The sequence below is a fragment of the Gadus chalcogrammus genome, chromosome 13 (genome assembly GCF_026213295.1).
Source record: "Gadus chalcogrammus isolate NIFS_2021 chromosome 13, NIFS_Gcha_1.0, whole genome shotgun sequence".
NCBI classification, from domain to species: Eukaryota; Metazoa; Chordata; class Actinopteri; order Gadiformes; family Gadidae; genus Gadus; species Gadus chalcogrammus.
The window spans coordinates 1,287,405-1,314,577 of record NC_079424.1 but is presented as its reverse complement, the minus strand read 5'-3'; the positions used below and the strand labels follow the sequence as shown (position 1 = coordinate 1,314,577).

The 27,173-nt window shown below is 47.1% G+C and overlaps 1 protein-coding gene and 1 long non-coding RNA gene across 2 annotated transcripts; one reads left to right on the top strand and one right to left on the bottom strand.

Moving 5' to 3' along the window:
- Positions 1-1,779: 1,779 nt before the first annotated feature.
- LOC130402215 (uncharacterized) lies at positions 1,780-13,034 on the bottom strand. The gene is made up of 3 exons (XR_008903922.1): positions 12,612-13,034; positions 2,587-2,743; positions 1,780-2,266 (listed from the first exon to the last, which is right to left on the bottom strand). It is a non-coding gene; the product is annotated as an uncharacterized LOC130402215 (long non-coding RNA).
- Positions 11,994-26,851, top strand: fam83c (family with sequence similarity 83 member C). The gene is made up of 5 exons (XM_056606350.1): positions 11,994-12,783; positions 15,682-15,849; positions 18,345-18,469; positions 24,805-25,038; positions 25,977-26,851. The coding sequence occupies exons 1-5, from the start codon at positions 12,274-12,276 to the stop codon at positions 26,815-26,817; spliced, it is 1,878 nt and encodes a 625-aa protein (XP_056462325.1). The 5' UTR covers positions 11,994-12,273; the 3' UTR covers positions 26,818-26,851.
- The last annotated feature ends 322 nt before the right edge of the window (positions 26,852-27,173 follow it).

Sequence of the window (27,173 nt, the reverse complement as noted above, 5' to 3'; positions counted from 1 at the left end):
AGGAATGCTGGGACATCACACTCACAGGACCCAACTGGTTGAACTCAACTTTTACGAGGATGTGAGTTTGACGACGCACAAAACTAGTTTTTGAAAAAATTCAGTAACATACCACTGATCTTATTACGTCCTTTCTTTTTTTTTTTTTTTCATATTTCATTGTAAATGTGCCAACTATGTTGTTTAACCGCTATAACCAACAGCTACTGCAGCATAGTGCCTGTGGCCATCCCGTTCCTCAGAATGATGGCCCTTAAGGGCCGATTATGGTCCCACGTTCCCTTCCCGCAACGCAAGGGGATTACGGACCCCTTACGTCCTTCCGTCGAGGCGACGCAGCAGCGAGGGCTGCGATTGGTCCGCCTACTAAAACCAGACGCAGAACCAAAACAGGTTCACGACTGCGTCTGCGTGGTCTTTGAACGTGAACGTGGAACCATAATCAGCCCCTTAACTCAGTACTGCCGCTGGTCCAGCCCAGGCCAGCTGTGTACCAGGGCTTGGATCTGGTAACAGCTCCCCCTCAGCCTCTGTGTTGGTTTTACCTCCGGGAGTTCAGGTTAGCGATGCAGGGACTAGGGAGGCACCTATGCACACATGCACACACACACACACACGTGCACGCACGCACGCACATGTACAGAAACCAGCAACATGCCTCAAAATGCATCCATGCTGTAGATGCTACAGGATTTCTAACCATGCCTGATGTAGTACAGACTATTCTTTATGCAATCTCCAGCACATACACAAATGTACATGCAACTAATACACACAAATGACCCACAAACAAAGCCGCCCACACACACGTTTCATTTAGTCCGTGCTTTGGGTCTCATTGCTTCTCCTGCCAAACCGGCTTCATGTGTTTGGTTTAACACGGCAGAAACATCCTCGTAGAAACACCGCCAACATATCTTCCTCCAGGATGGACTCTAGCGGGTGGAAATAAACTCAATGATTATTTCCATAGGGAACTCGTGGAATAGCTTCTGCTTCTTGAAAGTGTTATATGCAGCGTAGTATCAGCCAGCCACCGAGTGTTAGCTAGATCAGGTCAGGGGGAACATTGGGTTCGATTAGGTTATTGAGGGATGGGTGGGTAGAGACTGAGTTTGGGGTTGTGTATGCTGTATAATCTACCAGTGTAAGGTTGTGTGTAGTTGGGTTAGGCTTGGTTAGGGTTAATGTTACGTTGGGTTAGGTAAGGGGTTCAACTAGGTTTCTGTTGAGTTATTTATGTGTACAGGGTTAATATTAGGTACGGTTTGAGACAGGTTTTTGAGACACACTCAGCATGTTAATATAACCTCTGTCTCTTGGTTGAACTCCTGGCCCAGCTCTGATTCTAATCTCAGGCCTGCGGGCTCTTTCTAGTACGTTCTATTCCAGAGAAACTCACATGGTTTGATGAGGTCAGATCCCAGCGGAGGGAGACACTTTGCTCTATCCAGGTCAGCGTTTTGCGCTAGGGCAATCATCACACACTGAATATCCCAATCTGAACATTAAGATCAGGGATTCACACACACAACCTTCTGAATATTAAGGCTGTTTCCTGAGTGCCTTTCTTCCCTCAATCCCTAGACTATATTTACTGAGGAGGATTCACATGGTGACACACACATTCCACACACCATCTTGGCCCCGATTATGTAAAAGAAGAATAATAACAACCGGTTGCTTGGTTACTATTTAAAGTTTGGTCAAGAAGTACCAAGATGGTGGGTTTGAACTTCTTCCATGGAACTTTAGATCACATGATTGCAAACCCTCCCATCGTGGGCAGTGCACGGCACACTATTTAGGAACAACTGAGGCAGCGAATAGGGGAAATCATACAAGGAGAATCTACAGGCGTGACGTGTGTTGGTCGCTAATATATAACAAGCTGACACGGCCAGACGTCTCGTGACGACTCAGCTGTAAAAGAGGCTGCTTCAGTTGCACACTGATCCCATAGTGCATTGTGGGTACAAAGAAGTACGTTTAATAGGGTACCAGATTCGTACATTATGTTTTTATAAACAGCACTCAAAAGTGTTGACGCCCATATTAGTGTTTTATTGTGAACGGTTTCAGACATGGCCATAGGCTTATAACGGCTCTCTTGATTCAGTTTGTTCATGTGTGTCACATCGAATTTGTTCCCCGGGCTGTTCCCATCGTCTCTCACAGCCAGCCTGCCCAGACCTGCTCCTTCTGGTGCCTTAACACCCTCTCTCTCTCCATGTTCCTCTGTCGACTCCCTTCAGCCTCAACAGGGCTGTCGATATAAATATTCATCATTATTAAATAATATATTAACATGAAATATTTCCTGCAATCCATTACAACACTTGAATACATATAACAATTTATTAGACAATTAATAAACTATACATTTAAAATATAATAATTTAATAATCAATCGAAATATAATTTAGCAGATAGCGATATTTGGACGGTATCCCCAGTGTTGAATAAATGTGCAGATGGAGAAGTCCAATAGTCATTGGATTCCAAATGCAATGGATTTGAATGCTGTGTATGTTTTCAGAGCTGTGCACGTTGGTTGTGTGCATAGTAGTTAAACTGTATATATACTTATGGTCTAGTGTTGTGGTTGAGATTCACTCGGCTGGTTGGGTTGCTTCGGTCGGGCCGGCTCTTGTCGTGACAGGCCACACATCATCTGACGATCTCTGCCGTCCATCATGTTCACTCATCTGCCTCCGGTCCTGCATCACCTGACAGCGTTTACCTGGAGACACGGAGAACCAATCACAGGTGTTCCCCAATACATGGAGCCGGTTGTGCAGCCCAACTAGGAAACTAACCATCTAGATTGTTATGCTATACTATAATGCTAATGCTAATTAAGGGGATTCCTGCAGCACATCACCTCACCTCAAGTCCCTTTTTGAAGTGCCTTTGAGACACACCTTCATCCCGGGATTGTTTCTAGAGAAACCATTATCATCCGGAATCGTATCATACTCATCTAATACCTCCTAAATCGAGCCTTTAGTCAACTATAACTGATACGTTACGCTGACGATGTGACATATGGTATGCTAGGGCCGCGATGACTCACAACTCATGACTACAGTTGGAGGAAGTCAAACATCAGGCTGCTTGCGCTGTTTGTTCAGTACGCAGCGTCTAGTTCACTTTATTAACAACAGTCTGCCGGTGGCACATCTCTTTACACTATTAATCCCAGAGCTCGTGACTCGTGAGGCTGGAGCTTCTGTTGTTCCACAGAACTCTATGATTACATGGAGACGGACAGACGCATGGATGGATGGATAGGTTGACAGACAGACAGACAGACAGACAGACAGACAGACAGACAGACAGACAGACAGACAGACAGACAGACAGACAGAATTTGTTTGACAGACAGACAGCCGGATGTAAGGACGGAAGACTGGATAGATAGACAGATAGATGAATGGATAGACGAACAGATGAATGGCAGGGTGAATGAGAAGGGAAGGATGGATGAATAATAGGACACAGATAAAACAATCCCTCTTTGTTCATATCTTTGCAGCAGTGTTTTAATAATGAGTTTATCTGTGATTCAGCAGCTCTTCTGATCTCTTTTCTCAGCGTTTCCCTCCCCGTGCTGTGGTCGCTGGTCATGTTTCTCGCTCCTTTTTGAATACATTATCGCCCACTGTTCAGAGAGGCGGGAGAGACGCAACAACAAGTCTCGTTTGTATTTAAATCCTGACCTTTTCTCCGGCTTTAATCCTTCGCAGCCGGACGAATATACTTTGGACCGCAGTATTCCACTGCGTGGTGACATCATCCGAAACCACCACAACAACCTCTGAACCCACTGATTCAAAGCCACACTGTCACAGATGTGGGTGTGTGTGTGCACGCAGGTGTGCGTGTGTGCATGTGCACACGTCTGTGCATGTGCACACGTCTGTGCGTGCACATGTGGCTTATGTGTGTCTGTCTGTGAGCCTGTGTGTTTGGTGCTAACTCTAAAAGTAGTAAAGCTGAGTTATTTACACCTGATGCTAAGGATATTTTGATACTGTCTACCTCACCTTAAGGGTGAATAGACTTGTACACATTGAAATAATCTAAGTTAATGTGATAGTAAGTTCTGGAGCTTCTGAGGAGAACACAACTTAAACACAACTTATTAGACAGCATTTATCGCCATAAATAAACGTGCTTTTTCTTACAGGGTTTATTATTGTCAATGTGATAAACGACTTGTTCTTGATTCGAAACAATGATGCATCAGGAATACAGGCTGTCCCCTTCCTGGTTTTGTTTTATGAGGGGCTGAGGTCACCGGTTACTTTATTTAGCCCAGACACACTTCTCAGGGTCCAGGTTTAAAGAGGTCAACACATTCTCACTCCGAGCGCGTCGATTTTTGACATGTCAGTGACTTTCTGACGCTACTAAGCTTCTGACGCAAAAGGGTACCCTTTTGCGTCAGAAGCTGAAGTCACTTAGCCTGGCGCCGACCACCTACCTACTTCCACTCAATTTTCATTTCATTTCACTTCAGTACAGTACACTACTGCTACACTTCTGTACAAATTAAATGAAGTACGATGGTCTGGTAGGACCATGGACATATTATAAAATGGACAACGGATTCAAAAAAGGCGCCTATTCATTCCTATGTAAACTGCTCAGTGCATGGTAGGACCAGGCTAGAAGTCACTGACCGTTCGTCAAAAATCGACGCGCTCGGAGTGAGAACGTGTTGCTTGAACACTACCGTTAGAGCTCAGCCACAGCGCCCCCTCTGGTCAGAGCGGTGCAGCCTCTAACTCATTATATTTTATTAAATTCTTTCAAATAGTAAACAAACATGCTGCTACACATTGACAAAACCGAACAAAAACGTTCAAAATACATTTGACGCCTCAGAAATGAAAATGGGTGCACATTGTTCTTATAGGGAGGGTTTCACATCACGAGAAGTTATTACAAAGAAGACAAAGTGGCAGGCAGTGTTCGTCATGGAGAGTTAGGGATTGGCCAGGGCTGAAGTCAGCCGTGACAGGAGATACCACGTTAAACGGTAACACACTCTCGGTGAAGTGGACATGTCTGCTAGTCTGCAAGAAACGCTGCAAGACAGTTACAGTAATCTACACAACAAAGAAGTCAGGGGATTGACCTCAGTATCAGATTGAGTGACTACATTAGCAACTCAAATGCAAACGAACTAAACTTGCTAACACCTTTTAATTAGAGACACTAAGGCGGGTATCTCTAGGTCCAAGGAGAATGTATACAAAATCAGTTTCAATTGACTAGTAATTATATAAACATGGGTTACATAATATTTGTGTTGTATATAATAGATTGGATAGATTGGACAGTCCCTCTCCACCTGGGTCTAGATATGTCTGGTTCACGGATGGAGAGAAGGGGTAACAGTGCTTCATAAACCTTAGAGGTGGTACTAAACATTGGTTCATTATTGCATTATTGCTACCTAACAAAACTCTTTGTCAGGTAGCAATAATGCAATGATCAACCAATGTTTAAAACCAACCGTACAAAACTCTTTGTCAGGTAGTTGATATTTCGGCTTTAATTACTGGAAGGACATAACAATGGTCTGTCTCCATCTAACAATGCTCCGTTTGAATGGATACTCCCTTTTGAGGCCAACACTCATGGTCTCTATTCTTGTAAACGATAGGAATAAACCTATTTCCCCACTCCATGCCATTTGTATGAGAAGTCAAACAGAATGACGTCAACAGGGTATATTCTCTCAATGTTGAACCGTGAGGTTGGGGGGTCCTCAGTTGGGTCATAATTCTAGATTGTGTGGCCAAATCATACAGTCTAAAATAAGGACGTTTCCACCCTCCCTCTCCATAACCTCGGGTAAATTGGTCTGAGGCAATCCTTGGGGATTAACTCGTCAAATAAACCGTCTGATCCACTTGTCCAGAGAATAAGAAAACGCAAAGGGGACATGAATCGGAAGGGATTGAAACATATATACAACATATACAACCACTTAACATGTAGAGCCTATAAAAGTTATTTGGATCATTATCTACCAATAGTCTTGGTGTGCTTGGTTCTAGTGTTTAGTTTGTGTGGTTCTTATGTTTAGTGTGTTTGGTTCTAGTATTTGGTGTGTTTGGTTCTAGTGTTCGTTGTGTTTGGTTCCAGTCTTTGGTGTGTTTGGTTCTAGTGTTCGTTGTGTTTGGTTCTAGTCTATGGTTCTGGTGTATGGTGTGTTTGGTTCTAGTCTATGGTTCTAGTGTTCTGTGTGATAGTTCTAACCATGGTTCCAGTGTTCTGTGTGTTTGGTTCTAGTCTATGGTTCTGGTGTATGGTGTGTTTGGTTCTAGTCTATGGTTCTAGTGTTCTGTGTGATAGTTCTAACCATGGTTCCAGTGTTCTGTGTGTTTGGTTCTAGTCTATGGTTCTAGTTTTCTGTGTGTTTAGTTCTAACCATGGTTCCAGTGTTCTGTGTGTTTGGTTCTAGTCCATGGTTCTGGTGCATGGTGTGTTTGGTTCTAGTCTATGGTTCTAGTGTTCTGTGTGTTTAGTTCTAGTCCATGGTTCTAGTGTTCTGTGTGTTTGGTTCTAGTCTATGGTTCTGGTGTATGTTGTGTTTGGTTCTAGTGTTCTGTGTGTTTGGTTCTAGTCCATGGTTCTGGTGCATGGTGTGTTGCATGGTGTGTTTGGTTCTAGTGTTCTGTGTGGTTCTAGTCTATGGTTCTAGTGTATGGTGTGTTTGGTTCTAGTGTTAGTGTGTTTGGTTCTAGCGTTTGGTTTGTGTGGTTCTAGTGTTTTGTTCTTATGTTTGGTGTGTTTGGTTCTAGTGTTTGGTGTGTTTGGTTCTACTAGTGTTCGTTGTGTTTGGTTCTAGTCTATGGGTCTAGTGTATGGTGTGTTTGGTTCTAGCGTTTGGTTTGTGTGGTTCTAGTGTTTTGTCCTTATGTTTGGTGTGTTTGTCTCCAGTGTTTGCTGTGTTTGGTGGGTATTTAGTGTTCTTTTTAGTGAGCCAAGGCGGTCAGACTGAAGAATGGTTTCTATTATAGCCTAGAGAGACCAGAGGCTGTTTACCACCACATTAGACTACAGAGAACTGAGGAGGAACACACACACACACACACACACACACACACACACACACACACACACACACACACACACACACACACACACACACACACACACACACACACACACACACACACACACACACACACACACACACACACACAGCTCTATAACACACAAAGTATCCATTTAGCAGTGGCTTAGTGTTACATATCTGAGTTACTTCCCAGAGAAGGGGGAGGAGCCAGAGTCCTAGAAAGAGGAGAAGAGAGAGAGAGAGAGAGAGAGAGAGAGAGAGAGAGAGAGAGAGAGAGAGAGAGAGAGAGAGAGAGAGAGAGAGAGAGAGAGAGAGAACAAGAGAGAACAAGAGAAAGTGATAATGAGATAGAGAATGAACAACAGAATGAGAGAGATAGAGAGGAGAGGAGAAAGAGTGAGGGAATGGGAGTACTAGGGAGAGAAAGGATAGGAGAGAGAAAGATCCTAAGAGAGATAACGATGAAGAGGGAAACTAGCAGAAGAGAGAGAGAGATAGGATGATGGGGCGAACAAGACAGATAAAAAGAGATGACTTTATCAAAAGAGATAGTATCGAGGAAGAGAGTTACAATTAAAGATAGAGGGAGAGAGAAAGGAGAGGGGGAGAGTGAGAGAGCGATAAAGAAGAACTGTAGCAGGTTGAACCTGATCCTTCAGTTAGCTATGAAGTCTCTGATGGCAGTAAACCACACACACACACACACACACGCACACGCACACCGACAATGCCACACACACCCACCCACAAACATACTGACACATTTCCGCATGCACGCACACGCATGAACGCAAACACAAATACACAGACATACAAACACACACGCTCACAAACATGTCTGACTGACAGAGCCTAAGATACCTGATCTCCAATACACGTTGATCAAAGAGATAGGCCTTAAGGCGGGCTTCCCCTCCTGCAGACACATACTACACACGCAAAGAAACGTACGTTCACTATACAGGACATGTGTGTAGAGACACATGCCAGATACATAAAGTTTACAAGCGAATATACTGAATCCATTTGGGAGGGTGGCTGGTTGGTGTAAGCAGCCTCACCGGGCCCGAGTCAGGCTGATTGGACTCTGGTGGGGGCGGGGGTCTGCCCTCAACCTTGAGTAGTCAAGGTGCAGAGGTTAGGCCAGCCATCCCCACACCACACACTCTCCTGCTTGGCAACATGGAGCACCCGGCCGTGTGTCATTGTCTACAGACTCAATGCCTCCAACACCACCACCCTGAGCCCTTTGTCCGGAGGAGTCCAGTCAGAGCCACCGAGGTGGCGTGGCACACACTGGTACCATACACCCGCACCACCCACACCACCCGCACCACCCGCACCACCCCCACCACCCACACCACCTGCACCACCCACACCACCCCAAAACTCGTTATCCGAGGATGACTGCATCTGGGTATTAATGTAATACAGCTCTTATACATGCTGCACTGATTCACTCGTGGTCTCCTATTAACATATTTTATCAAATGAAACAATGATAGATTACTAACAATTTAATGTTAAATTTGAAGTTGCATGGAAAGGGTGTGTGATCTTAATCCCAAAAGGAAATAGAAATCAGTTGAAAACCAAGTCAGAGCTCCTAAGTTTGTGTGAGGTGAAGGCATCTGTCCTCATGTCAGAAAAATATAATTATCTCAATTTGAATACAAACGGGTTTATTGGTATGAAACACTTACATTTGCATTCCCAAAGCACACATAAGAAACAACTCTCTCTCTCTCTCTCTCTCTCTCTCTCTCTCTCTCTCTCTCTCTCTCTCTCTCTCTCTCTCTCTCTCTCTCTCTCTCTCTCTCTCTCTCTCTCTCTCACTGGTTTCAGGTGTGTTTCCATGGTAGACATCAAATACCTATGCCTGAACAGAAACAATTCGATGTGACACAAAGGTTCTGTGAGTCAGCCTCTGCTGTTTCACAGAACCTTGATGACGAAGCACTTTGTTATTACGTTTGTTATAAGGTTACAACCCCCATCGCTTCCAACGTAGCCTTAAGATGATAATTATATATTATTAAAGTTTTCAAACTCGTGCACATTCTCGTATCTGAGGTGGGATCAGATTCAAATAATAAAATACAATTCCACTCACTTCTACCTTCTGATACCTCTAGCTAATCGGTGACACTTTAAAATTAGGGTACATTTATTAACCATTAATTGACATTGGTTATGAGGCATTATTATGTAGAATTACCATGTTGGTTAGGGGAAGTGGATTACCGTTTACCCTAACCCTTATTAAATCATTTATAAAACAATACCATAGTTAACATCAACACAATTAGCAAATGAGTACTGTAACATAAGTTATCTTTCCAATAGTTTCTTTATGCTAGTTGTTGATATTAGTTATGCTTATCAGTGCATTAACTATGTTAATGAATGGTTGTTTAATGCAACACTACTAAAGCACTACTTGCTACTCTGGTTTTTGTATAAACATATTTGAGAATAAATCGTATGATAAAAATTAGCTAATCCAATTTTGATTATGAATGTAATTATGTTTTCATTGTTCAAATTGGCTTTTGTTCAAAGTATCTTCTCAACGCTAAATGTAGCTCTACCGGTCTAACTATTGCATTCCTTCAGTGTCCTCTGGGGAGTCAATGCTTTTAGGAGCAGCAGACAGGCCGCTATCGCGACCCCCCCCCCCCTCCCCATAACCCCCCTTCTAAAGTATTAATTCTGAACCTGAGTATGCTCTCCAAATCGTCAACGTCTCTCATATCAGCATATTTTAAGCAGCCCCATGTATAACCTTTAGATCGGTTCAAATTCAGTTTGGCTCCAATATGACCCCCAAAAAAACGTCAGTGGAAGTTTAAAGTTAATCAAATGGTTCCAATAAAGGGTCGTTTTATTTTTCCTGGTGCCGAGCGAAGATACCAGTATACTGTTATCATCTGGGTAATAAAGTATGGTTGCGTTGGTCATCTGAACTCGCGAATACCGTCACCATTTACAACGCAGCTAACTTTAAACTTTAATATTCATTTATAACCGTTAGCGTGGATAAGGGATATCAGGGAGTGCTGGTAGATGATATGATTGAACGAAATTATTTTAATTATTATGATTTAATGAATCGGGTCTCAACGATTAGGTCGCCATGGGAACGCTGGTCATGACCCGTCTTCAGGTAGAGAGACGTCGATGTTGTTTGGTATCGACGTCATCCTGACGTGACGCCGACTCAAGCTGAACCCCCGAGGCGAGCAGGGAAGTGCAGTGGGCGCGGCTTGATGGTTTCTCGAGCTCCTGTCAATCAGGAACATCTTGTTTCGGGGAGCTGAGAGTGACAGCCCCGCACATATCCATAGCGCGTTACGCATTTGTTCTTTATTTAAAGCTTAACAAAAACACGCGGAGTAGGATAGCGTCGGGGTGACTTGTGGCAGCTTTAAGTGCGGTGGTTAACCTCGCCCTGCTGAGTCAATATTTAATCAATATCTGATCAATATTTGTTCAATAGTTGGTCCGGAACCCTGAACTTCCACAGCGCTCAGCTGACCACCTGCTGACGCTCGGTTATATGATTATGAAATCATAATAGACATTTATATTAACATTGACAGCGAATATACGATATGGTAAGACGTTCGTTATTCATTCCAGATGGGAAGTTAGAATGGCACAACAGGAAGTAGGCTACAGTACGGTCCTAGGTAGCAAAATGTTAATTAATAATTAAACAAATAAAATATGATAAAAAAAACAAAGGGTCATTAAAAAAGAATCATACAAAATTCAAAAGATATAAGATATAGTTGCTATGATGACCCCACAGGATATGATGGAGCGTGAGGGAGAGTTAGCCCCAGGTTGGTTTAAGGGACCGACAGAGCGTTGGCCTTGGTTTACCACGTGTCTACAGGACCTAACCCTCTCACACCGTGACCTGTGCCCCCCCCCCCCTGCCTGATTACAAGATTGTGCCAAGAACGGCTTCCTCATAGAGTCCATTACATTTGTTTTCCCTGGAACAGCTCTTTGAGAGAGGAGCTGACAGGTGTATCTGACAGCTCCTGGTATTCATTTCAGAAAGTCCTCAGTTTCTAGAGGAGCTGTTTGTGTGGATTCCAACGAATGAAGTAAATGTCGTAATTTATCTTTAATTGTTCTTTACAAAAAAAGCGAGCAGCAGCAACAACAAGACAAAGTCCAGAGTGGCTAAGCTGACAAATCTCCTTACCCCCCCCCCCCCCTCCCCCCACAGTTCAACAGATGGAGGGGTGTCTCTATGTTTGTGTTTGTGTATGTGTGTGTGTGTGTGTGTTTGTGTGTGTATGTGTGTGTCTGTTTGTGTGTGTCTGTTTGTGTCTGTGTTTGTGTGTGTGTTTACATGATTGAAAGAGCAAGTGTGTGTGTGTGCGCGTGTGTTTACATGATTGCATGAGCGAGTGTGTGTGTGTGTATGCATTAGTGTGTGTGTGTGTGTGTGTGTGTGTGTGTGTGTGTGTGTGTGTGTGTGTGTGTGTGTGTGTGTGTGTGTGTGTGTGTGTGTGTGTGTGTGCGTTTATCAGTAAGTATGTGTGATTGATTTAGTGCAGATAATTATCCAGTATCATTACTGGATTATTATTATTGTACTGCACGAAAAATGTCTGGGCAAACGGACAATAAAGTATTATCTTATCTTATCTTATTAGCATTGGTACTTATTAGTAGTTATATCAAATTCCCAATATAGATCGTCATCGTCGACATGTTGTTGCGTTATGTTAGGCTACAAAACATCAAAGCTATTAGCTGAACACTATTCAAACACTGCGGGGGTCTGTACTCCTCGAGTCAGTGTGTGTGTGTGTGTGTGTGTGTGTGTTCGTGTGCGTGTGAGAGCCCGAGAGACGAGGATAGACAGGGGGGAGTCAAGGAGGAGGCTGCGTGTAAAAGTGGGAGGAGCCAGTAGACGTGGAAACCAGGACAGGTGGTAACAGGTGAGCAGAACAGAAGTCAGACGCGTTTCACCGGGAGAGAGAGAAGAGTCCCCCGGGAATACGGTTACCGTCTGACATGACAGACGACAGCGGAACCTAGGAGCCATTTTATAACTTCGTTCCGGAGCGGAAAGCGACAACAGTGTTTGGGGAACAACAGCACGCCCAACTTTGGGTCCTGTGCACAGAGTGCCGTCGTTACGCGGCACCATGATCAGCTCGGAGAACCTGAGACCGGCCGGGAACGGACGGAAACCGCTCGGTAAACTCGCGTCCCGCCTGGAGGAGGTGAAGAACCCGTGGCGGCAGGTCGCCACGCTCGAGCTGAGCCACAACGAGGCGGCGCGGCTCGCGACGGACGCGCTACTGGAGCAAGGGGAGAAGGAGTACCGCCGCGTGCTCACCGAGGAGCGGGAACTCAACTTTCTGTCGCCGCTCGAGATCCGCTACATCACCGAGCATGCCACCAAGGCGTGCGACGACAGCAACGGCACCGCCGGTTGCAACGAGCGGGACTTCGGGGACGGCGACGCGCTGTCGGAGCTCACCTCCGGGACCTACTTCCCCATGATGTCCGACGAGGAGCCCCCGATGTTGGAGCTGGGCTGGCCCGAGTCCCCGCTGAGGTACGGCCCGTCCGAGACGCAGATCTATTTCCAGAGAGACAAGTCCCACAACGTCAAGGACCTGGTCCGGTCGCTGATCAACAAAGCCACCAAGGTAGGTCTGCAGCGGTTGGGAAGTGTTTTCCTTTGGTGAAGTTCAACAACAGTGTGTGTATCTTGTATTTCACCTGCGGTTGGCCCTTATTCAGATTGCAAGACAGTTGGAAAGGGCTCTAGTGGTGGAGGGTTATCAAATAGTATGTCCGAGAAACTATTCTATCATGCTATGTGAAAATGCTATTGGAAAATAAATTGTTCAACTCTGTGGGGGAGTTCTTTAGATTAATTTGCTCCCAAACAAACGGAGCTCCCTAGGGCGGAATTGCGTCATCCCGTTACGTGTGGTGCGTCTGTGTTTCATGAGCTGCCCTCTTTGTCGCGAGGCTTCAAAGGCGGTCGGGCCAGTTCCGCTCGCGGTGCTCGTGCCCTCTGGTCTCATCGATCCCCCACGTCGCTCAGTGTGAATGGGGCAAAGTAGCCTCATGAGGGCATCCCACCTCCACGCGAGTAAACATTCTGGAGTCCCCCATCAGATCGATGTTATTCTCTGCGAAACTCAGGCTGGAGTATCTGGAAGTTCCCGCGAGGGTAATAGACTGAGGGCTTTGATGTCAATGGCCATAGGACACACACACACACACACACACACACACACACACACACACACACACACATTGTTTATGTTTGTGTCCCTTTTAAATAAATGGACACAATACTTCATAACGAATTCTGACCTATACTGCTCCTTAAAGATGGGTATCTGGAAGCAATAATCACTTTAAGTCTCTTTGGATCCATGTGTCCGATCAATAACTACATGGTTAATAGGATATACCTCAGCGATCAGGTGCTGAGATCAGAGAACACAGGCTGGACTCAAAACATCCTGGTCACATGACCGACTGCCAACTGATAACCGGGGACATAAAGTTCCTCTTTATCAATCCCTGACCGGGAAGTGCCTCTCTTCCCTTCGTGACTGAGGGAGGATGTTATAAAGGGTACAGGAAAGGACAGTAGGATAGGGGGTCTGTCCCCAGCTGAAGGTTTCTGGGTTCCAATCCCCAATGTCTGAAGTCTAGCTGTGCTTCACCGCCTGAGCAACATTTGCTCCCTGAAGATGTGTGTATTCACGCAAGTGGTTTCGCATGAAGGATTCTGAGGATTCTAAATGACCAAACATTAACCAGTCACAGTATTGGGGCGTGTGCCTCCTGTCTACGGCCGGCCAGAGGCCAACATCTCCCCGTCGGTACAGAAGGACATTGTTCCTGCGCAGAAAAGCTGTGTAGATCGGTATCTTGTTCGGTTCGCTGGTGGCTACAAATATAATGGATGACGTTTATAGCATTTTGCATTGATGCACACATTCACACACTGACGACAGGTCAACCGTACAGGCGACCACCAGCTCGTCGGGAGCATCTGGGGTGAGGCGTCTTGCTCAGGGACACCTCGACACTCACCGGGGTCGAACTAGCAACCTTCTGATTACAAGACAGCCCGCTCCAACTCCGGAGCTAAGCCGACCCAAGCCCCCCCCTGCCTGATTACAAGATTGTGCCAAGAACAGCTTCCTCATAGAGTCCATTACATTTGTTTTCCATGGAACAGCTCTTTGAGAGAGCACAGGAGCAGCCCGGTGTGTATCTGACAGCTCCTGGTATTCATTTCAGAAAGTCCTCACTTCCTGATCTTGTCGTTCTTTGGAAGTTTCTAGAGAAGCTGTTTTTGTGGATTCCAACAAATTAAGTAAATGTCGTCATTTATCTTTAATTGTTCTTTGCAAAAAATAATCTAGTTATGTTTAGGGCATTTAGCAGACGCTTTTATCGACCACGCAGGGCGACAGCCAGCTCGTCAGGAGCAGTGAGGGTGTATTGCTCAGGCACACCTCGACACTGAGCTAGGAGGCTAAGTTAGGATAAGTTAGTCATGCTAAGGTCACACAAGCAGTAGAGATCCTGTTAGAGAATACCACAATGCATCATATTTTGCCCACTAGCATAAATATAAATGTAATATCAGTTTAAAATAAACTCATAATTTAAATTTTCATTTGGGATAGAAAACTGTAACTTGCACTCAATGAACTTGGCTTCGCTGCTGGTCTTACTTTCTTGTGTTTCAGTGCGTAATGTTTGCTTAGCCCACGTAGCAACACACTTGTTTGACTGTTTGCAGTGAAACTCAGATGGCTAGCACAAAAACTTTGGGACAAGTTACACTGAAGTGCCTTCTGGGCCAACTGAACATTTTCCTACACTCACACACACGCTCACACACACACACACACACACACACACACAAGCACACACACACACTCACTGACACTCACACACTAACACACTCACACTGTCCCTCACAGTCACACGCTCACAGTCACATGGGAAGCACAGTCCCACATCCTGTGCGCACACATCATTGTATCAGGCACAAGTTCTATGTGTCAGACGTGTGCGTGGAAAGGCTTTGTCTGTGTGTGTGTGTGGCATGACGAGGCTCTCTGCCTGTCTAGATGATTTCTCTCTCTGTCGTTTTTTTGTCTCTCTATTTCTCTTTTTACATTTTATTTTCTCGCTCTCTGTGTAAGAATTTTTAAATAACATGGTGTTCAACGTCTGTCTGTCTGTCTGTCTGTCCGTCCGTCCGTCCGTCCGTCTGTCTGTCTGTGTGCTGTATCACGACTCTCTCTCTCTATCTCTATCTCTTCGTTGAGTATTTTCTATTTCTCTCTGACTCCCTCCCTAATTCGCTCTGCTCATCTCTCTTGTTATTCTCTTTCTCTTTCTTTATTCGGTTTGCTCTCATTCTGTATTTATATCCATCTCTCTTAAACCCTTCTCTCGTTTTCTGACTTCTCTGTCTCTGTCTCAGTCTCTGTCTCAGTCTCTCTCTCTCCCTCTCCCTCTCCCTCCCCTGTGTAACGGCTGTCTCTCGTCCTGTGTCCCAGGTGATCGCCCTGGTGATGGATGTGTTCACTGACGTAGACCTGCTGTGTGACCTGATGGAGGCGTCCAGTAAGCGTCGCGTCCCCGTCTACATCCTGCTGGACCACAACAACCTGGACGCCTTCAGCGACACCTGCTCCGCCCTGGACCTCCAGAGCACCCACCTCTCTGTAAGCACCCCCAGAAGATACAGTCTGATTGATAGATGGATAGATAGATGATAGAGTGATTGATTGATGGATGGATGTATATGTGGTGGTTTTTGGGCCCATTGGCGTCCACACCTGTCTTTGTGTAACTGCATGCACATGGATGTTTTTATTTTATTACTTAATTTGAAAGGGACGGCGCACATTAATAAACATGAGCCCCAGACTTTCACATGTAAATGTGCCAGATTTAGCCATAAAGGCTCATTTCCATCTATAGTCCCTGGCAGGTTGATGGCTAAAAAGAAAACATTAAAAAACTTCTGAACTACTACAACACATAAGCACACATCAGAAGGACACAAGCACAGACAAGTAAAATGACTCAACCATTATCCCAGAGCATAACATGTTGTTGGTGTGTGAAACATGTAAAACATGAAACAAGTAGCTTACAGATAAAGGTGCATGAACATATAGCACCTCAAGACACATAAGCATTTCATCACAGTCAGATATAAGTGTGTGTGTCTTCATGCACTTGGATGTGTGTGTGTGTGTGTGTGTCTTTGTGCAGCTAGATGTGTGTGTATGTGTGAAACGGCTGTCTGCATGTCACATCCATCTCCTACCAGCGTCCAGATATCGCACATGGCTGTGATTTAGTCTATAGTTACGAATTGTGTATGTGTGTGTGTATGGCATGTACCTTTGCATGTGCTCGAGTTTATTCACATGTATATGAATGAATGCAAGTTTTAAGTATCTGCACATGTTCTGGAGGGAGTGAGAGAGGGTATTTCCCTTGCCTCCCCATATTCTCTAGTTTAAATATATTTCCCATGAGCTTTGGGCGTTGTTGTTTTGAAGAGAGCGTTCAGAAGGCTCCGGTGTTCTGCTGATGAAGTCAGTAGCTGCTCATTGCAGGGAGTGCTAAACAACCTTTTAGCATCTTCGAGAAACATCCACTAAATCCAACCTGCTTCTTAATGATGTGTATCTGAAGTCAGACATATAAGTCACTTTGGATAAAAGTGTGTTCTTAATGACATCACCTTTACAAACGTACCTTAAGTAAGTGCCTTAAGTAACGATACCTTTTATATCGGCACACTGGCTCACCCAGTGACTAGGTACAGAACCCAGAATCGGTTCATAATCAAGACAAACATGCAAACAAGAAGAGTCTTTGCTGCCACACTGCTGTACTCTACTCCCATACTCCTAACACAGGATGTCCTCATTTCAAATTAAACCAATCACAGCTGGCCTCTTCCTGAAACCGAGACCTCAGGAGCTCAGTTGTGTGGCTGAATATGGGCGTTGCCAATTTCAATCTGTGGTAGCCAATCAAAGCACTTCCCTGTGGTTTGAGAATATTGAAGGCAGACATGTAGTGACGATGCTGATGGAGGCCAAAGAGTTCGCATCAATAGGATCTAGTGTTGTGGTCCGGTCTCGTTAGGGTCGGTCTCGTTAGGGTCGGTCTCGTTAGGGTCGGGTCTCGTCAGGGTCTGGTCTCGTTAGGTTCTGTCTCGTTAGGTTCTGTCTCGTTAGGTTCTGTCTCATCAGGGTCTCGATGCAGACCTGGCAGAGGGCTGTTCTTCATGATTAGCTGACCTTTGACCCTAGATAGTCGTTGACTCACGTGGGTTTGTTAGACAGGTGTGCACCTCAGACAGGTGTGACTAGACAGGTGTAAGTGTATTAGCTCAGGTAGGTGGTGCGGTTATCCGAGGTAGGTCAAACAGGTGTAACACTGGTGTGGGTTAGACGGGTGGATTGGCCCAGGTAGGTGAGCCGGGTCGTCCCAGGTAGGTGAGCCGGGTCGTCCCAGGTAGGTGAGTCGGGTCGTCCCAGGTAGGCTCCAGCCGCGGAGCGCAGGAGGCGGTAGAACAGGGAGAGGTATTGTGGGGATTCTTAAACCCAATATCTGTTAAGTCCAAACCACACACATGAGAACAAGCTGCCATTAAGATAAAGTGTGTTAGTGTTTGTGTGTGTGTATGTGTATATGTGCGTGTGCGTGAATGGCCCTTAAGTCTCATAGAGAGCACTAAATGTGTGTGTCCACCCAACGGTTGCTATGGGTACAATCCTTAAGCCAACATCCTCAAGATCCCGTGCATTGAGAGAGTCGCAGCGTTCTGCTGTGGGGCCAGGCAGCAGCCCGACACTTCTGGGTTTGTTCCTCAGCGTGTGAGGCCTACTGAAGGCAGGCACCCTGGAGCAAGCTGCCCTCTGCCCTACCTCTGGTCCTTCTAGACATGAATCTGGATGCAGTTGGTTTGGTCACTAACTAACTGAGGTACCTAGTTAACTAACAAACTGAATTAGAAGTTAGGTCAACTGAATGGGAATACTAGATACATGTGTGTCATTTCTGACCTGTGTGTGTGTGTGTGTGTGTGTGTGTGTGTGTGTGTGTGTGTGTGTGTGTGTGTGTGTGTGTGTGTGTGTGTGTGTGTGTGTGTGTGTGTGTGTGTGTGTGTGTGTGTGTGTGTGTGTGTGTGTAGAACATGCGTGTGCGCAGCGTGTGCGGGGACACCTACTGTACGAAGAGCGGTCGTAAGTTCACGGGTCAGGTCCAGGAGAAGTTCCTGATCGTCGACTGTGAGGAGGTCATCGCAGGGTCGTACAGGTGAGGACGCACACGCAGAGACAGACGCACGCACACGCAGAGAGACACACAGAGACAGACATACAAACACAAAGAGACACACACACAAACGCAGAGACACACACACGCAGAGACAGACGCACGCACACGCAGGGAGACACACAGAGACAGACATACAAACACAAAGAGACACACACACACACACACACGCAGAGACACACACACGCACGGAGACAGACGCACGCACACGCAGAGAGACACACAGACAGACGCACGCAGAGAGACATACAAACACACAGAGACACACACACACACACACACACACAAACACAGACACACACATATGCAGAGACACACACACACGGTGACAGACACGCACACAGACAGACAGACACACGCAGAGATACAGACACACACCCACATAGACACACACACACAGAGACACACACACACACAGAGACACACACACACACACACACACACACACACACACACACACACACACACACACACACACACACACACACACACACACACACACGTGCAGACACACACACACACACAGAGACACAGAGACACGCACACACACATGCAGACACGCACACACACACAGAGACACAGAGACACGCACACACTGGGGGTCAAACTCTCCCCAGCTCCCTCCCTCTCTATCCATCTCTCTCTCTGTCTCTCTCATACCGTAATTGACTCTTACGACTTAATGACAAGATGTATTGTCTGTTTTGAAGTGAAAACACTTTAAAGAGAGCTAAGTACCTGAGGCTCTCTGTGTGACTACCGAGAGGTGTAAGGCCATACCTGTTATCATAGGGGATGAGAGACTCTGTGACGTCAGACGTCATAGATACAGCGCAGCGATGTAAATATAGATTACACATGAATGTTGATTTACATGTTGGACACCTAGTGGGAGGAAACTGGTTGACACTGAGTTTTTTGGTTTGTTATGAAAGTGAAATATGCAAATTTTGCGAAATGCATGTGCGAAACATTTTGTGGAACCTTTTGAGTCCTTGCAATGAAACATAATTGTTCTTGTCATTTGATGGTAAGGACTGCAGGCATGTGTGTGTGTGTGTGTGTGTGTGTGTGTGTGTGTGTGTGTGTGTGTGTGTGTGTGTGTGTGTGTGTGTGTGTGTGTGTGTGTGTGTGTGTGTGTGTGTGTGTGTGTGTTTTTCTTTTAGTGTGTGTCTGTGTGTTTGTTGATGTTTGTGTGTTGCAGTGGAGCGTCTATTTCACAACCTGATTTGCATGTTGTGAAACTCTGCTTAGCATGATCCAAGAGAAAAATTAAAGAGTAATTAGAGAGAGAGGGAGAGACAGACAGGGCGAGAGACAGAGGGACAGACAGAGACAGAGAGAGAGAGAGAGAGAGAGAGAGAGAGAGAGAGAGAGACACAGAGAGAGAGAGAGAGAGAGAGAGAGGGTTAAGAGAGGGGATAATTAGAACAATAAATCATCTCGTTGCGTTTTCTCTGTGACAGCTCAAGGAGGCGTGGTTTAGTCATCTGTCATCCAGAGCCATTACACACACACACACACACACACACACCTACACACCTACACACCTACACACACACACACTGAGACGTGAGGCCGGTCGCTCTGATCCAGGGAGACGGTCGAGTGGCGGCGGAGAACAATGAAAGCGTGGCTCCCTGCGCCTTATCTGTAACAAGCTCTGCCTCCCCTGTTTACCCCTCGACCCCCACGAGGGTTTCGTAGATACAAGGTCTGAGGGCTTTGGCGGCAGGGAACACATACATTCACTTCGCCGAATCACAAAAGTTGAGATAAGATGCAAACGTATGGAACAAAATAATTTGAGTGACATTTAGCAGATGCTTTTACCCAAAGCAACTTACAACGGTTACTGCACACGTTCCCTCGCCGACGGCGGCGTTGACCATGCAGGGCGACAGCCAGCACGTCAGGAGCAGTGAGGCATCCCGCTCAGAGACCGAACCAGAGATCGAACTAGCCACCTTCCGGTTACCAGCCAACCGACCCCGAAGTAATAATAATAATAATAGTAAAGCATAAAATAATATGAAATACAAAGTATGTTTTGTCTTTCTGTCACGTCCCTGGGTTAAAAGTGCTCCATAATGTTAAATGATTAAAATTTAAATTAATCTAGAAGAGCGTCTACCTGATGACTGTTCCTCCTTGGCAGAGAGCAGGTGGATCGCTGAAATGATTCAGTTCAACACGGTCCTCTGCAGACCGGGTGTTGGTCCTCTCATGACTCAGACATCCTCAAAAAGACATCAAAAAGTGTTTGAAGAAGAGATTAAAAAGATTTTAAGATTAGATTAGAATCCCAGATGGGAAATCAGGGAATGATTTGGATTTTTCCAGCGACATTCCCTCAGGCAGGGAAGTCAAAACTCTGACTCTTTTTTCATCCGAAGTGATAACGGTGTATTTATCTTTTAGATCCTGAATGAGCTGTGTGTGTGTGTGTGTGTGTGTGTGTGTGTGTGTGTGTGTGTGTGTGTGTGTGTGTGTGTGTGTGTGTGTGTGTGTGTGTGTGTGTGTGTGTGTGTGTGTGTGTGTGTGTGTGCAGTCAGAGGTAATCACCTTTACAGAAGCAGGGATTGTCAACCTGATATTGCTCACTAGGTGTGTGTGTGTGTGCAGTCTAAGAGTTAATCACCTTTATAGTAGCAGGGATTGTCAACCTGATATTGGTCACTAGGTGTGTGAGCTCTAAGGGCCCCTGATGACCAACAGGGCTTGGTTGGTCATTGACAGTTGAGTCTGGAGCACCTCTCTCACCAGGGACCTGTGGTCACTGGTTCCGTTCCAGGGTTTTACTACATGGCAGACCTTCATACTAGGGATGTCCGATATTGGCTTTTTTGCCGATATCCGATATGCGATATTGTCCAACTCTAAATTTTCGATTTCGATATCAGCCGATACCGATGTCGATATTTGGGTTATTTTTTCCTCAAACCTAATTTAGGTAACATTACATATCTCCTGTTGTGGCATTAACACAACATGCTTAATGTTATTGTGATGCCCCACTGGATGCATTCTTGAATGCAACAAGGCTTTCCAAATGTTAACATTGTCTGTGCAAAATAAGAAAAATACTTCAACTTAATTTAAGGGAAAAGTGCCATGTTTATTTTTATTTATTTATTTTCAAAAAAAATCCGATACCGATATTGACAGATATTACATTTTTATGCTAATATCGGGCAGATAATATCGGTGGGCCGATAATATCGGACATCTCTACTTCATACATTAAAATAGATTACAGAGGATTGATAGACTGTCTTTAAGGAGCTGGTAGGGTTAGGGGCGTCTTGCTCATGGGTGCGGGAGTAAGACTTTGGACATCGGGGGTTGAACCCATTACCTGCAACTACAACCGACCACTACACCTCTACTACACCGTGTGTGTATCACCATCTCGTCATTAGAACCAAACTGTTCACCAGGCCGGCTCTCTCACTGCACCCTGTGAGGAACAGAGTGTCGCAGTCCTCAATGAGGTCCTCTAATCCGGGCCGACCTATGAGGGGACCAACATGCAGAGAACGGCCTCGGAACAGGAAGGAGTCGACAAAGGACGGCGATAACAACAGAGCCAATCAATCACACAACTCAGATCAACACTATTATAGTCAACTGGCAAGTGTGTCACAATGCGACAGAGGCACGCACACACACCTACACAAAAACACACATACACCTGCGCTTAAACACGCAAACAAACAATGTATTCTGTGGAAGTTCCTGGTGCTTTTTAACCAGGAATCGTTCCTTTTAACAACACAAGTTCCCAGGAACTCGTGTTGTTGAGAGAACAGCTGCTGTGAGCTCTTATCCAATCAAAAGGCCAGATCAGATGTCTCTTTGTGTGTGTGTGTGTGTGTGTGTGTGTGTGTGTGTGTGTGTGTGTGTGTGTGTGTGTGTGTGTGTGTGTGTGTGTGTGTGTGTGTGTGTGTGTGTGTGTGTGTGTGTGTGTGTGTGTGTGTGTGTGTGTGTGTGTGTGTGTGTAATCACCTTTATAGTAGCAGGGTTTGTCAACCTGATATTGGTCACTAGGTGTGTGAGCTCTAATGACCTGATGACCAACAGGGCTTGGTTGGTCATTGACAGATGAGTCTGGAGCACCTCTCTCACCAGGGACCTGTGGGCACTGGTTCCGTTCCAGGGTTTTACTACATGGCAGACCTTCATTTTTCGTTTTATGTGTGTATGTGTGTGTTTGATCAGGTGGATTCTGTTGGATGTGTGTGTTCGTGTTTGTCAGGTGCATTCTGCTGTGTGTGTGTGTGTGTGTGTGTGTGTGTGTGTGTGTGTGTGTGTGTGTGTGTGTGTGTGTGTGTGTGTGTGTGTGTGTGTGTGTGTGTGTGTGTGTGTGTGTGTGTGTGTGTGTGTGTGTGTGTGTGTGTGTGTGCGTATTTGTATGATCTGGTGTGTGCGTGATCTGGTGTGTGTGTGTTGACACTGCGTCGGGGTGGGGCTGGTATGTGGCGCGCGGCTCTCAGCCGTCACTCCAGCTTAGAGCGGAACGCTGGGCGAGGCCTCCGGGCCACAACTATTCAGCCCAGCAGCTGTGGGCCGCGGGCCAAACTGTGGAATGAACGCCACCACCGCCGGTACACACGACACCGCCGGTAGGCAGGCCCCCGGTGGTGGGTGGCGGTACTGCAGGTCGTACCGGGGGTGGCCGTAATGTTCAACGGGACGAATGGACAATAAAAGAAAAAGCGATCGAATATTTGATTAATACTGTTCAGACAATATTGTATTGTAGCTTGTTATACTTTGAATGGTAGGGTTATATTCCGTCATATGATTTCCTTTGTAATTTCTTTGTTGATTTGCGTTTCTTGCTAGATAATCTCACTGGGTGCAGAGGCAGCGTCGCTGACCTTATTAACGTCCCACTGGTTCCTACTGGTTCCCACTGGTTCCTACTGGTTCCCACTGGTTCCCACCTTCTCTGGCCTGTGTGACTGAACGTGGAAGATGGGCGTTACAGAAGTTAAAAGTCATAAATATATGGAGGGAGTTGAGGAGAGAGGGAATGCGCCTCAAGGCCTCCAGCCAACATAGCGAGCTCCCAGGCAGGTCCGTGCACTGCTCCGAAGGCCAGATGGTCTAATTAATACAGTGGATCTGTCTTCAATGTATCAGCAAAATCACTTAGTGACGTTGACATTTCTTGTGGCTGAAATCTGGTTTAGACGTTGCTGGTTTTAGTAAGTGAGTGTGTTTTCACTACAATATCTCAGTTTTATCTTGTGAGTCACTCACTTCGACCACGGTCCCAGTAAATGCCGGTCAGTTTGTAGTTTCCTCCGGGCTCTGTGCCTCTCGCCTGCCTTGGTTCAGCCAACCAGAGGTGTTGAGATCTTATCTTGAGTTGACGTTAAGCACTAGATGTGTATCTGCTGGATGGGTGTGGCGGCTGTTGGTTCTTCTGTACAGGTGTGGTAATCAGCTGCTGGTATCTTTCAGTGAAGTCCAAACACGCCTTATCTCGTTGGAATGCACACGGTGCCATACGTCCTCATGATTCATTCCATGTTCCATCTCTTTATTTTCTATTTCCGATTGACCCACCATTGGGTGGTTTCCGCCCCAGCAGATTGATGTGAATTCCGTACAGTCTACAGCATTTAATCACAACTTTGTTACTGCGGCTGGTGCTAATTTAGGGCTTTAACTGATGGTTTTAACTGTCAGATCCAAACAAATCATTGAAGTGGATTCTAAAGAATGCTTTTATCCTTACTGTCGGCTGCTCTAACAGATGAACCAACCGATGATTTTACACTTTAGACTTTAACTGATTTTTGTTGTTGTATACGGGGAATGGACTAATCTATCGATAGTTGGTGCTTTGCACTTGGTTCTATGAACATCCTTACTGTACCGACACTAACATATTGTTTTACTCTCTTATGACAAATGTACTTATGGTAAGCGCTTTGGATAAAAGCGTCTGCTTAAGAACCTGAATGTATATGTACATGTTTGGAACTGATTTGTTAACTGTTAATTCTAAGAGAGGATGCTTCCAATCGGCCGTTGATCCAAACCATTGCTCTAACTCATTCTACCCTCCCTCGCCCGGTTCCATGTGACGACCCCTCCGGCTGTAACCGGCTCTCACCGGCTCTCACCGGCTCTCACCGGCTCTCACCGGCTCTCACCGGCTGTAACCGGCTCTCACCGGCTGTCACCGGCTCTCACCGGCTCTCACCGGCTCTCACCGGCTGTAACCCGCTCTCACCGGCTGTAACCGGCTGTAACCGGCTGTAACCGGCTCTCACCGGCTCTCCCCTTCCCCCTCTGCCCAGCTTCACGTGGCTGTCGGCGCAGGTCCACTCCAACATGGTCATGCACTTCTCGGGCCGCATCGCCGACAGCTTCGACCGGGAGTTCCGCTGCCTGTACGCCGACTCGCAGGTCATCGAGTGCTTCAGCGGGCCGGAGGACGAGGGCCAGCCCTACTACACCTACCCAGTGGCGGCCCCGCCCGCCGTGGGGCCCGGCGGCACGGGGGTCGGCCCCGGCCTGGACGTCTTCGAGAGGTAGGCGGGGGGGGGGTGACTGGGATGTACTGGTAACCATGGCAGCAGCCTAGTGGAGGATAAAGATCACCAATAAGGAAATGGAGGTGGAGGTTCATGTAGTGGACGAGGAGCTAAATATAACTAAGTTAATATACAAATCTTTTTCGTGTTTTTTAATCTACATTCCCTGGAGGGTTGTAGTTATTTCCCAGACTGTCATTCTATGATAGATTGCGATTAGTTTAGAGTAGGGCTGTCGAGTGTGTGTGTTGGGCTTACGTGGTCGTGCTTAAACCACAATGCCGAACCCAACTCGATGTGCCCCGGGTTGGTCTTCCCTGATTCAAACTCACTCCCGTGGGATCTCTACCTCCGTGCATTGTGATAAAACTGCATTCTACGTATGTTTTACGTCATGCGGTTTAATCGTGAGCGTTGGGGTATGTAGTTCAAACACGCACCGCACGTCACCTACAACATAATGTCTGTGCGGTTCCGGGCCCGGGTCCTAACACGGTTCTCTGCGGTTCTAACTCTGTGCTTCTAAGGGCTTGTTCACACTTCCTCCGTCCGTAGACGGATCTCATTGACTTTGCATGGGGCGCTCTCAAAGTGCATTGTGGGTACGTCCGTTCTGTCGGCTCCGTGGCCTTTGTCAAAAAGTTGAGACATTTTCAACTATTCAGGCAGCGACTGATCCGTCAGCCAATCAGATTGCGGTTGTGCAAATACACTCCCCGCGAATTATGGGATTGTTTTTAGTCGCCTGTTGCTTGTGTCATATTCTGTATTTATATCCACACATCGGCTTTGTAGCGGGAAGAGATTTGATTGGCTGCAGGCGGCGTCTTCAAAGACTAGTCCCCCGTACGTCAGGACGCATGTAGTGTGAACAAGGTGTGACTCTGTCCTCCTTGGTCCTCTGCTCTCTGTTCTCCGGTTCTCCGGTTCTCCAGGCAGCGGGAGCGCGTCTCCTCGGAGAACTCCAGCAGCCAGTCCAGCAGCAGCGTCTCCAGCGTGAAGGCGTCGCCGGGGATGAGCTCCAGCACCGTCTACAAGGTCACGCAGGGCGGGGACAAGGTCAGCCCCACCCCCCACGCCCCCGAGAGGAGGGGAGGGGCCGGGGAGAGGGGGCGAGGGGGAGGGGGCGGCGGCCTGACCCCGACGTTGCAGAACCACGGCCTCCAGGGAACCCGCACCACCACCCCCAACCGGGTGACCAACCACAGCCCAGTCCCGGAGCGGACCACGCCCGGGTACGGCCAACCGGGCGGGATGGACCGGCTCAAGTCCAGCCCGGCCGACTACCTGAGGCCCAACTTCAACTCCTCCAAGTTCCAGGCCATGGGTCTGTACGACCACAAGCCCTCGGCCTATCGCAGCGCGGCCCTGCCCCCCGGCGCCGGCCCCGGCCCCGCCTCCAACGCCCACTCCCCGCCCCCCACCGCCAACGACGGCAGGCTGATCGCGCGGCGGCCGTCTGCTAACCCCTTCCTCACCAAGCTCACGGACCTCTTCCTGCCGCCCTCCGGCAAGGACCGGGAGCCCGCCGCGGGGCGGCGCCCCTCCAGGGAGGAGGCCATCCCCAGCTGGGGGGGTCCCGACCTGTCCCTCCCCCAGCCCGAGAGCCAGCAGAGCCCGCCCCCGCCGCCCCCCGCCGTCGCGGGCGGCGGTTTGAACCGCAGCGACGCCAAGAGGATGACGCTGGGCCACAGCAAGCTGGACCTGGTGAACCACTACAACAAGCTCAAGTCCAAGCACGTGTACAGCCGCTTCGAGCTCAAGAACGGGACCTAGAGCCCCCGGGGGCGGACGGCTGGGGCTCCTTGGGGGGGGGGGGGGGACCGCTGATCAAATGAACACGAGCCGGGTGGCAGGTCGACCAATCACGTGAGCCCATGTCGGGGAGACGGGAGGTGACGCACGACGTGGATTATTGATTCCTGTGAATGCGTATTTTTCCACTGGTGGACCCAGAACACAGGTGTTCAGTGGTATTGATGATTGATACCTGGGGAGGCCTTTTCCGTGCCCGGCCCGACCCAGAGGTCTTCCATCTCCGGGGGTCTTTTTGTCCCAGCTTCCAGCGGAGGCCGGCGTTCCGGAGTTCCCTCTGTCTCGGAGCCAACAAGGAGGACGTACGGTACAGCGTA